Source organism: Myotis davidii, unplaced genomic scaffold (genome assembly GCF_000327345.1).
Source record: "Myotis davidii unplaced genomic scaffold, ASM32734v1 scaffold88, whole genome shotgun sequence".
Classification (NCBI taxonomy): domain Eukaryota; kingdom Metazoa; phylum Chordata; class Mammalia; order Chiroptera; family Vespertilionidae; genus Myotis; species Myotis davidii.
In genome coordinates this window covers 3155401-3167644 of record NW_006300377.1, presented here as the reverse complement: position 1 = coordinate 3167644, position 12244 = coordinate 3155401, and the positions used below count along the sequence as shown (strand labels likewise).

At 51.8% G+C, this 12244-nt stretch overlaps 1 protein-coding gene across 7 annotated transcripts in view; it reads left to right on the top strand.

The window, feature by feature from the left end:
* NCDN (neurochondrin) overlaps positions 1-4629 on the top strand; it is an 8426-nt gene extending 3797 nt beyond the window's left edge. For all 7 annotated transcript variants that reach the window (XM_006777312.2, XM_006777310.2, XM_015572858.1 and 4 more), the window contains 4 exons: positions 402-643; positions 1156-1380; positions 1749-1891; positions 3122-4629. In XM_006777312.2, coding sequence (XP_006777375.1) covers positions 402-643; positions 1156-1380; positions 1749-1891; positions 3122-3558 — 1047 coding nt within the window. In that variant the 3' untranslated portion in view covers positions 3559-4629. The remainder of the gene's footprint in view (positions 1-401; positions 644-1155; positions 1381-1748; positions 1892-3121) is intronic.
* Positions 4630-12244: the final 7615 nt, after the last annotated feature.

Here is a 12244-nt window from a genome sequence, read left to right as displayed (position 1 = left end):
CTGTTCCGCTCAGTCCGTAGCATTGTTTTACACACGTGCACATACAAGCTTGAAACCCTGTAGGGAAAAGGAGCGAGGCTGCCTGGTTCCTGCTCTCTGTAGAAGTTCAGCTAACTCCGCCCGGTTCAGAGCTTCTGTAGAGGCAGTGTTTACTTAGCTCTGGACCTCCACGTTTCCTTCTAGCCCTGAAATACTTTAGAGGTGGCAGGACAAGGGGAATACTAGGTGAGTCCCAGCAAGTACAAGGGCATGACACCTATAGTCCAGTTGGCAGACATGCATTGAGGGCCTGCCTTAGATGGCCCAGGCTAGAATTCCCTTCTAGTTGTTACTGCAAAGCTGGCTGGCATGCTGTCCAGGCAGGGATCCTGCTCCATCTCAAGGGGGTCCTGTGGCTACAGGTGGGGCCGGAGAAGCAGAAGGAGCCCTTTGTGTTTGCTTCGGTGCGGATCCTGGGTGCCTGGCTGGCCGAGGAGACCTCATCCCTGCGCAAGGAGGTCTGCCAACTGCTGCCCTTCCTCGTTCGCTATGCCAAGACCCTCTATGAGGAGGCTGAGGAAGCCAATGACCTCTCTCAGCAGGTGGCCAACCTGGCCATCTCCCCCACCACTCCAGGGCCCACCTGGCCAGGGGATGCTCTCCGGTGAGTTTGTAGTTGCAGATTGTCCAGCCAGACTGTTTTAAAGAAAAGTCCCCAGTCATAGCTTCCTGACTGGAGATTGCCTTGAGGATTGTCTCTGTTTGTCTGAGAAGGCTTGTTCCCACAGGACTCCTGGACTGCCAAGTCTCACTTGTCAACCCCAGATTGCTCTATCAGGAGAGAACTCATGCTTATTGAATATCATGCCAGACATTTTTCTGTACCCGTTACCAAAATGATCTCATTACATCCACAGAGCAAATCTGTGACGTCTGTCTCATCTGCATCTTCAGGATGAGAAAAGTGAGACTTAAGGAGGTTAAAGTCACACACTCACACCATGTGGCAGAGCCCAAGTCTGAGCCTAGGCCTGTGCATCTCCAAAGCTTGTACTTTTTCTGCGATACCTATGAGGATGTGTCCTCCTCCCCTACTTCCATTTCTCTTAAGTGGGGTGCCCCCAAAAAGGGAATCTCTCCCCACTCCTCACACATCTGTCCCTTGCATACCCCCAGGCTCCTTCTGCCCGGCTGGTGCCACCTGACCGTTGAAGATGGGCCACGGGAGATCCTGATCAAGGAGGGGGCACCCTCGCTTCTGTGCAAGTATTTCCTGCAGCAGTGGGAACTCACATCCCCCGGCCATGACACCTCAGTGCTGCCCGACAGCGTGGAGATCGGCCTGCAGACCTGCTGCCACATTTTCCTCAACCTCGTGGTCACTGCACCAGGATTGATCAAGTGAGGCTGGGGAGGAGGTCAGAGGAAGCAAGGGGGCTATGGCTCACACTTGCCCAAACTTCCATCTACTTTGCTTCCCTGGGACCATGTGTTCCTGTTAGTGTTAGCATGAAAGGGTCTCAATACACTGAACCACCCTATACAATGATGTGGCATCTCTGGAATCCCTCTGGGCACATCTGCCCATTCTAATCATAACCCAGATGCCATGAATGGAGCCCAAATTAACTCTCCACCCTGCTGCCTAATTTTTTTGCCAAATCCTGGCCTGGTGAAGCCGGGACCCCAGGATCCCAAGCTTTCCCAGGGTTTGGTCTGACTCTATCAACTCTCCCCGACCCCCCACCTTTACTGCCCTTTCTTCCCAGGCGAGATGCTTGCTTCACTTCTCTTATGAACACCCTGATGACGTCGCTACCTGCACTAGTGCAGCAGCAGGGGAGGCTGCTTCTCGCTGCCAACGTGGCCACCCTGGGCCTCCTCATGGCCCGGCTCCTTAGCACTTCTCCAGGTAAGTCCTGGGGACCCAGTCCTAATGGATGGAGGCAAACGGCTAGGTGGACCTGCTGGCCACTGGACATGTCACCATTTTCAGAAAATGGTTTTACAGAATTTTCCAATCCAGAGGAACACTCTTTTCTCCATCCCGAACCCCACCCTACCCTTTGCAAAATGATCATATTCTCTTCTTTCTGAAGACTTTTAAGGCAAGGTCTGGTGGGTGTAAGTACAGGCCTACTCAGAAAATCCAGCAGCCCAGGGAATCTGAATCCAGTGTTTTCAAGGTGGAGCCACCCCCAGCCTTGAGTCAGAAACCTGACTTCTCTCCATTGAGGTTTTTCTCTGCTTGGCACCTCACCTCCCTTGTGAGAAGCTTCAGTGCTTGGTGCTCCTCTGCACATTCCCTCTCCCCAACCCAGCTTTACTCTGGCTGTGTGCAGGGGGAGGGGCAGCCCCTCCAGCCCCTGCCAGCCCTTTGTGTCTCCCACTTTGGCTGTGGGTGTCTGCTTAGGTCCCTCTGTCCCTGCCTGTTCCCTGTGCCCCATCTGTCAGGTTGGAAGAGCTGAGCAGATGCCTGGAAACAGGGTGTACTGAGCCTGTACCCTCAGCTGCCTCTGTTCCCTATGAGGATCCCAAGGGGGTACTCAGCAATAGGACAAGAAGCCCCCCTGCTCTCTAGCCCCGAATTCCCTAGGTCCCAGGCATCACCACCACAGGCCCTGAGCAGAGTCCCAATGCTGGTTCACCCACAAATGCCACCAGGTTAGACTAACAGCCTCTGGGAGAGAGACTGCAGTGCAGGGGTGACCCCCAGCCCAGCAGGTAAGCAAAGCTAGGTCACGAGCTCCTGGTCCCCTTTGGCGCCCTCTTCTGGCCTAAGAACCAAATTGGTGCAACTTCCTCCGCCTGTTGAGGAGCCCTAGGCCCAGCCCAGCAGGGCTCTTGTCATTACTCAGGCTATATGACCATGAGGTTGAGTACACAAGATTATTACATTTAATTCTCACAGCAGATACTTAAGATTATAGTACTACTGTAGGTCACATTTTACAAGTGAAGAAACAAGACCCAGAAAAGTAATTCACAAGGTCACACAGTGAAATCAAAGGTGGGGCTTGAACCCAGGAAGGCTCATTCCAGGCTATGCTTTGCTCCCTGAGTGCCCACATAGAAAGGGAAAATAAGGGTCTAACAAAGCAGCTGGCCCCTCTGGTTAATGCCCCCACTCCTTGCCTTCCAGCTCTTCAGGGAACACCAGCATCCAGAGGTTTCTTCGCGGCCGCCATCCTCTTTCTATCCCAGTCCCACGTGGCACGGGCCACACCTGGCTCAGACCAGGCAGTGCTGGCCCTGTCCCCTGACTATGAGGGCATCTGGGCCGATCTGCAGGAGCTCTGGTTCCTGGGCATGCAGGCCTTTACTGGCTGCGTGCCACTGCTGCCCTGGCTGGCCCCTGCTGCCCTGCGCTCCCGCTGGCCACAGGAGCTGCTCCAGTTGCTCGGCAGCGTTAGCCCCACTTCCGTCAAGCCTGAGATGGTTGCCGCCTATCAGGGTGTCCTGGTGGAGTTGGCACGGGCCAACCGGCTGTGCCGGGAGGCCATGAGGCTGCAGGCGGGTGAGGAGACGGCCAGCCACTACCGCATGGCTGCCCTGGAGCAATGCCTGTCAGAGCCATGAGGGGTTTCCACTGGGGACAGACCTGGGGGTGGGCAGTGAGGGAAGGTGGGAGGAGGCCTCTTCCCTGAAGCCCCCAAACTGGAATCCCCTTCCCAAACTCCCCCCCCAAACACCCCAGCTTTCTGGCTTTTTCAAGGGCAAGGGCATGGTGCCCACCCTTCAAGTGTAAGGAACTGCGTCCCGCCCCCTGGGGCCGCTCAGGGGCAGGGGTTGTCTTGGAAATCAACGTGGCTGTCCCTGCCAGGACGGGGAAGATTGGAGTAGCCCCCAGGGAGGGGGCACTAGGTATCATTGTGCCCAATGTCTGGCTCCCCCATAGGAGGGAGGCCCCAGGGTGTGTCAGCGCTGGCAGGAGCTGGCTGCTTCAACCCATATGCCCTGCCGGCCAGGGTGTGGGCTCCCCTAAGCTGTGGTGCCCCTCTGGCCTCCCAGGTCCATATCCTTTAAATTGGCCATTTTCTTCTTGCCTTTGGCCCTGTTGGGCAGAGAGCAGGTTCAGGCCATTGACATTGCAGTTCTTCCTATCAACTTAAGTGACCCAGGGTCTGAAATGCCCCATCCGTCTAAGGAAACCTGGGCAGACAGGCCTGGAGGGGGCAAACCTTTCACCTGAGCTTCCTTGAGGGGACCCAGAAGCTCTTTGGTCCTGGTCTCTAAGCTTTTGTGTCATGTTGCAGCAGAGTAATGATGAGGGTTGGGGGGTTATTTATTTTGCTTGTCCTTATCTGCTTGGACACCTGAGCATCTGATTTCTGTCCCACTGGTGCCCTCTGGCCTGGCTGGGAGGGACACTTCCCCAGAAACCGCATGTTCCCCTAGTGATTGCACCCCATTGCCATCGTGGTGCCTGGCTTTAAATCCCACCCCTGCTTATGACTCCTTTCTGCAGAGAGACGCGACTGGCGGCTCCAGCAGGGACTACCATTCTTAGGAACCCAAGGGGACCCCAACACACACACCTGATTCCTTGCTTCCCTCCTTCCCGCACCCCCCCATCCCCAGTGCGTTCTGTGATCGCCAAGTTCAAAGCTGTGCACATGTGGACACAATAAATGTTCATTGGTGACAAGATGGCTCCTTTGTGGTTTATCCTGCATCTTCTCTCTCTCAGGTCCCAGCAGATCACAACTACCATTTGCTGAACACAAGCCCTACTAAGCATACTTCACAAGTGTTAATCAGCCCACCCAAGAACCCTATGAAGCAGGCATTGCCCTGATTTTACAGGTGAAGAAACTTAGGCATAGGTAGGTGATTTGCTCAAGTTACAGCTACTAAGTGCCAGAGCCAGGACTTCATGCAGGCCATCTGACTTAGCCCACACCCTTCATTGCTAGTGTAGTATTGCAAACTCGAGTTGATGTGAGCAGGTCTAGTGGGGGGTCCTGGTGACCTGTACAGATGAAATGCTGCCCCTCCATGTAAGCAGGTTGTTGCCAAGTGGCAATGCCACATTCTCTACTTTTTTTTAACCCTTTCCCCAACAATTTTTTTGTTAAAAACGTTTCTTTTTCAGACTAATTTTTTTATTTTGGTTCTATATAGTATTTTTGATGCTGGTTATGAAAACAGTTTGTAACTCGTCTTCCTATAAACCATATTTGTTGACCATATTTTCTTAGTATACTCGTCGACGACTGAAAAAGAACATTTTGTGAAAACGAGTATACACGTTTCTGCCGGGGAAGGGGTTAATCCTTACCTGAGGATATTTTTTTCATTGATTTTTAGAGAGAGAAACATTGATGTGAGAGAGTCATATCAATCGGTTGCCTCCTGAATGCGCCTGACAGGCCAGGGATCAAACCTACAACTGAGGTACATGCCCTTGACTGGGAATCAGACCTGCAACCCTTCAGTCTGACAGTGGACACTCTAACCACTGGGTCAAGCTGGCCAGGGCCACATCCTCCGATTATTAAAGAGATTTCAGAAATCCTCATCTTTATATGGAATCTGACTCAAATGTTGATCATTTTTAAAATTCAATCACTTCTACCCCAACACACATCTGCAGGCCAAATGTGGCTTTCAAGTAACCAGCTATTCACCTCTGTTCTATGCAAGTGAAAAGAGGAAGGGCCTGAGACTTCAGTTTTTTTTCAGCAGGAGATGAGCAGACCACCCACTGCCTCACCAGGCCTGAGCCAAAGCTGTCAGATTGGAGCTAGCCCAGCCCAGGGCCCACACTCCCTGCAGACTCTTGTCCATGTAGGCCCTTAAGTCTAGCATTCTCTAAGTATGTCCTAAATGCCTCCTTATGGTGGCTATGCATAGACAGAGAGGGATATTTATTTATTTATTGGATGTACAGAAAGTCATGTTCTTAGCATGGATTCCCTGAAATCTGAAAAATATGAAAAGACAAACCCTGCTTTCAAGCAGCTTAAAATCTAGAGGGGAAACAGACAAGGCAACAAACAGTTCCGAAAGGTATAAACAGTTGCTCCTATGGGAGTTTGAACCAAGTGTGACTGGAGCCTGAGAGCCCCTCGGCCTGGCTGAATAAGTCCAGGAAAAGTATTTGCTCTAAGACCTGAGGATGAGGGGGGCTTGCCAGGTAGACAGGGAGAAGAATAGCAGGTAAGGCATATAAGCTTTGGAACTGCAAGTAGGTCATTAATGCTCTAGTGGAGAGTGAGTGGGAGTGTGGAAGATGCGTGGACATGAACCAGATCTTAAGTCCTGCTGTGCTGTGCTAAGAAGCTTAGATGTGGGATCATGCTGAGACTGCAGACTTTTGAGCTCATTGAATGTGATCCAGTTTGCATTTAAGCAAGATGATTTTGGCTGTAAGGGGGACAACTGAAGCACAGAGCTTGAGAGGAGGTAGTAAGTCTGAACTAAGCCAGTTGCAGTGAGAATGGAGAAAATAGAGGTAGGAGTTATTTAATAGGGCGTGGTGATTAATCGGAAGTGAAGATGGATGAAGAGCCAAGGATGACTTCCAGATTCTTGATCTAGGCCACTGAGTGGATAAGGCCATGAGGAACACTAGGAAACAGGATGGTACAAAATATAAGCTCTAAATGTAAAGGGTGCATTTGTGCTAGTTGTGGAATATCCAGGGGGCAGTTGCTTTCTGAGCTCTGGAGTTGAGACAGGTCTGGATGAGCAACAGATTTGTAAGTTGTAGAGGGTCCTTAAAGTCATGGGAGTGATTGAGATCATCTAGGGAACTTCAAAGAGAAGAGCCCCAACGCAAGTGGCAACCACTCACGGTCCCTGCCCTCAAAGTACTGCCCCTCATGCAGCGAGGGAGCCAAACGCTGAAGAAAGCCTCACAATACAAGGCCGACTGAGTTCTGTCTGTACTTTAGTGAGGGACAGTCAGAGAATTCTGGCCTTTGGAATAGGGAGGGGGTTAGTCTAACTAGGAGAGGCCAGGTAAATAGGGAGACCCCTGCAGTTGTGAGATCTAGCCACAAGGTGGAGCCTAAGCATCTCCTTGTGCCAGATTTCCCCCACCCTGTACTCCGCCAGGCCCAGAGCAGGAGGTTATCAAAGGATGGGAGGAGGGTGGTGGTGTCAACCATAAGGGAGGCAGGCCCGAGTTTTTTCTTTACATAAAAGTCCAAATGCAAACACACTTTTTGAAAAGAGAGGGAAAATCCTGAGCCTGGGGGAAGAGCAATATGCCAAATATGCCAATGGGGATGTATGTATGTTTGAACATATATACCTATGTGTCAATATATGTCCTGTGTTCCCATGTGGTATGTGTGTTTCCCATGAGTGTCTCTGTGCATGTTGCATGTCCCATGCATATCTCAGGCCTCCATATGTGTGCATGTGTCCCAGAGAAACCAGCACAGTCCACCTCCATGCCTGAGAGAATGAAGAATCCCTTGAGCCTGAAAGAGAAGAGCAACAGAGGACCCTTAGGTCCCTTAGGACCCTTAAATTTTTAGGAGTTCCCCAAATCAGCAGCAGACCATGGATTAACATCCCTCTCCCCAGTAGTCATAAGCAAAATCACTTCTTTCTCAGATGACTTTCTCGATTATACCTGGGTTCTAGGTACCCAGGGCCATGCTTGCAGGGAAGCTTCCTATAGGAATGCCCAACAGACGGAGGGGTTCATAAACTCATCCACTGATTCATTTATCATTTACTTAATATGCATTCACTGAGCACCTGCCATGCATTAACCCCAGTGCAGGACACATTTTCTCTTTCTCCTTTCATCTTGTGAAGTAGTTCATGAGGCAGGAAAGGAAAATTAGTTGCAGCTACAAAAAGCCTGGAATGCTGGTTAGAATGTTTAAGCTTCCCCGTGAAGATGGGTCTTGGGGAGCCCCAGCAGGGTTTACAGTAGGAAGGTTACATCGTCTAGTCACTGTTGTTGAATGAAATTGGAATTAGATCAGAAGAGATGTGGATGAAGGCAGGAGACCAGTTAGCAGGTTTGTGATGGTGGCAGTAGTTTGCAGACTATACTATGCTTGAATTTACCTTATATAGGCTTATTAAAACACAGATTGCCAGCCCCCCCTCCCCCGGCCCCCAAGATACTGATTCAGCAAATTTGGGCTGGGGTCCAAGACCTGGCACCTCTAACACATTCCTAGATGATGTAGGCGATGCTGGTCCAGGGACAACACTTTGAGAATTAGTGGTCTATGACAGTGGTTGGCAAACTGTGGCTTGTGAGCCACATGTGGCTTGGGAGCCACATGCGGCTCTTTGGCCCCTTGAGTGTGGCTCTTCCACAAAATACCGACTTCTGCACATGGGCCACGAAGTTTCAATCGCACTGTACATGCGCGCCTGCACGTGGTATTTTGTGGCAGAGCCACACTCAAGGGGCCAAAGAGCCACATGTGGCTTGGGAGCCACATGCGGCTCTTTGGCCCCTTGAGTGTGGCTCTTCCACAAAATACCGACTTCTGCACATGGGCCACGAAGTTTCAATCGCACTGTACATGCGCGCCTGCACGTGGTATTTTGTGGCAGAGCCACACTCAAGGGGCCAAAGAGCCACATGTGGCTTGGGAGCCACATGCGGCTCTTTGGCCCCTTGAGTGTGGCTCTTCCACAAAATACCGACTTCTGCACATGGGCCACGAAGTTTCAATCGCACTGTACATGCGCGCCTGCACGTGGTATTTTGTGGCAGAGCCACACTCAAGGGGCCAAAGAGCCACATGTGGCTTGGGAGCCACATGCGGCTCTTTGGCCCCTTGAGTGTGGCTCTTCCACAAAATACCGACTTCTGCACATGGGCCACGAAGTTTCAATCGCACTGTACATGCGCGCCTGCACGTGGTATTTTGTGGCAGAGCCACACTCAAGGGGCCAAAGAGCCACATGTGGCTTGGGAGCCACATGCGGCTCTTTGGCCCCTTGAGTGTGGCTCTTCCACAAAATACCGACTTCTGCACATGGGCCACGAAGTTTCAATCGCACTGTACATGCGCGCCTGCACGTGGTATTTTGTGGCAGAGCCACACTCAAGGGGCCAAAGAGCCACATGTGGCTTGGGAGCCACATGCGGCTCTTTGGCCCCTTGAGTGTGGCTCTTCCACAAAATACCGACTTCTGCACATGGGCCACGAAGTTTCAATCGCACTGTACATGCGCGCCTGCACGTGGTATTTTGTGGCAGAGCCACACTCAAGGGGCCAAAGAGCCACATGTGGCTTGGGAGCCACATGCGGCTCTTTGGCCCCTTGAGTGTGGCTCTTCCACAAAATACCGACTTCTGCACATGGGCCACGAAGTTTCAATCGCACTGTACATGCGCGCCTGCACGTGGTATTTTGTGGCAGAGCCACACTCAAGGGGCCAAAGAGCCACATGTGGCTTGGGAGCCACATGCGGCTCTTTGGCCCCTTGAGTGTGGCTCTTCCACAAAATACCGACTTCTGCACATGGGCCACGAAGTTTCAATCGCACTGTACATGCGCGCCTGCACGTGGTATTTTGTGGAAGAGCCACACTCAAGGGGCCAAAGAGCCACATGTGGCTTGCGAGCCGCAGTTTGCCGACCACTGGTCTATGAGAAAGAATGTAGCTTAAGGTGCGGACAGAGGAGTGGAGAGATATGTTTAAAGGTTCGAAATGACAACATTCCATGCTGAGCAGCTTATGGGTGGGGGAGGTCAGAGTCAGAGTCTGGGATGACTCTATTTTTAATTTGAAGGTTGGTGGTGCCATTTATGGAAATACAGAAACTCAGGAGGATAAAGAGGTAGGGGTTGCTGGTGGGGTGAAGGAGGTGTTGAGGTTCAGTTTTGGACTTGGCAAGTTTCAGATGGTGGCAACAAGATATCTGGAGGAAGTATCCTACTGGCAATTGCATCTAAGGGTCTGGATTTCTAGTGAGAGACACAGACTGGAGATAACAGAGCTGGGAGATAACAGCAGACGGGGAGGCCAGAATGGCTACCTGATAACAGCAGGTAGTCATTAAAGTGTCAGAAGGGGATGAACTGGCTCATAAAGATTGTAGATAGGAAGAAAAGGCAGAAGCTGCAATTCTGAGGATGAATAACTGACACTAAGGACGAGGAAGGAAAGGGAGGAAATAGAAGACTGAGAAGTGGCCAGAAAAGAAGGGAAAATAAGGTTAAAAAAAGGGGGGGGGGTGTCTTAGCTGCAGGGAAGTAGGGTGAGGAAACCCAAGGAGTCCACTGAACAGACAGCTCATCCTGTCATTCTGGCCTCCCCACACCTGCTGGAGAAAGCGGGAGATCCCACAGCTGGGCACAGGCATGACAGCCTTGCCTCACTGGACTTCCCCCAAAGAGGTCTACCTACCAGCATGCCATGCATCAGCACACATACACCTGTCCTGGAGCCTGACTTCTGAGGTCCCTTGCTGAAGTTGAGGGTGGTCTCACCACAGACTCACACACCCACATATATAGACACACATGCAAGCATACTCCTGACCGCTGATCTGTCCTGGGCACGAAGGCTGCAGAGCTGCCCAGTTCTGTTTCATCCTCCACTCTAGCTGGTGGTCCAACCTCTGAAAAGTTCTTAGTGGCGACTCTTTAGCTGTTATTAGCCTCCTCATACCCCACAGACCCCTAGGCTGAGATGACCCAGACCTGTACCTCCTGGGATACCCCTTTCAAGTCTCCTCCACCTACATTTCATGGGTTAATGGTATCTCCTCTAGCTCCCCTTCTCCTCTAATCTATCTCAATTTTTTTACCTTTATGTTCTGTCTCCCACATCTAGTCCTCTCTGTCCTCCCCGACTGTATGGTTGTTTTTGAAGTTGCAGAAACTCAGATCAGAAAGGAAGAGGGATTTGCCCAGCATCACAGGTCAGTTGAAGTCAGGACTAAATTCTAGGCACCTGAGTATCAGACAACACAGACTAGGAATTCTGAGCACAGAGAGGCTAGAAGCGGGCTATCCCGGCTCTGGCAGTTAACTAGCTGCTTGACCTTGGGCAAGTCAGTTCACTTCTCTGTGCCTCATTCTCCTCACCTGAGAATGGGGGTGATAAGGCTATCTATCTCATAGGGCTGCTGTGAGGGTTCAACAGCTCACTATTCATTAAGTACTTAGCACAGAGTCTGGCACTCTCTGTAATACATGTTTGCTGGGACGATTTCTGTTATACCCTGGTTTGAGCACCTTCTGGCTTTTAAAAAACATCTTCCTTCTGCCTTCTTAATTCTCATTCCCCGTAGCATTCTTCTCATTTCCCTTTCTTTAATCTCTGTCCTGGTTTCTCTCAGGAGGGCAGGGTTGGGTTTTGGGAAAAAGAAAGATAGAGTGACCGCAGAGACTGGAACATGCTTGAGAGCTACCCAGTGTCTGCCATGGTAACACAGCCTGTGGGTGCTAGTGTAAGGATCACATACCATCCACACAGTGTCCGTTACACACAAATTCACTCAACAGGCCCACATTCAGCCAGCCTAGGCCCTCCTCAGATGGAACTCATGCTCAACCCCAGTCCCAGGCAACTTGCTCCCTGTCTGGAGAGATCATCTCCAGCTTACTCAGACGCTGGCTTGGCACTGGGAAGCCTCCTGGAGTAAGTGGGCACCCTCAGAGGTGCTTTGATCTGGAAACATTCAGAGAGACTGATGGCCCCTACACACACACACACACACACACACACACGCACGCACGCACGCACGCACGCATACACATGAGCCGGTGGGCTTGAGTCTACAGCTCACAAACTTCTTCCACATTCACGATCGCCCACCTCATTGTGGGAGAAGTGAGGTGTTTAGAGAAAAGGCGGATACCCATTTTACAGACAAGGAAGTAGAGGCTGAGGAGCAGTGGTGCTTTGCTCCAAGGCAAAGAAGCAATAAAGCCCCTACGTCCCAGCCCTGAATCCTTCTCTGCTTCACAGCAGCTGGGTGACCCGCGGGGATTGGGTTCACGAGGCGGTACTCACCCCATGGGGTCGCGCCGAAGCCACGCCTCCCCCGAGCCTTCACTGGCGAGAAGGGAGAAAGCGGCCACCGCGTGTCTCTTTAATGCGCGCCCCCGAGGCCCGGCGCGCCCCCGCCACTATAACTGAGTGCATGGAGCAGGCTGTGCTCAGAGGGAGCAGGGCGGGCGCTGGGCACCCGCTGGCCGACTTTCCCAAGTGCGATCTGAGCCCGTTTGGCCCGCGTCCCGCCCCCATGGACTCGCCCGGGGTCGCCCACACTTGAGGACCCGACGCCCGCTGGGTTCCAGGTTGGGTTGACCTCCACTCCCGC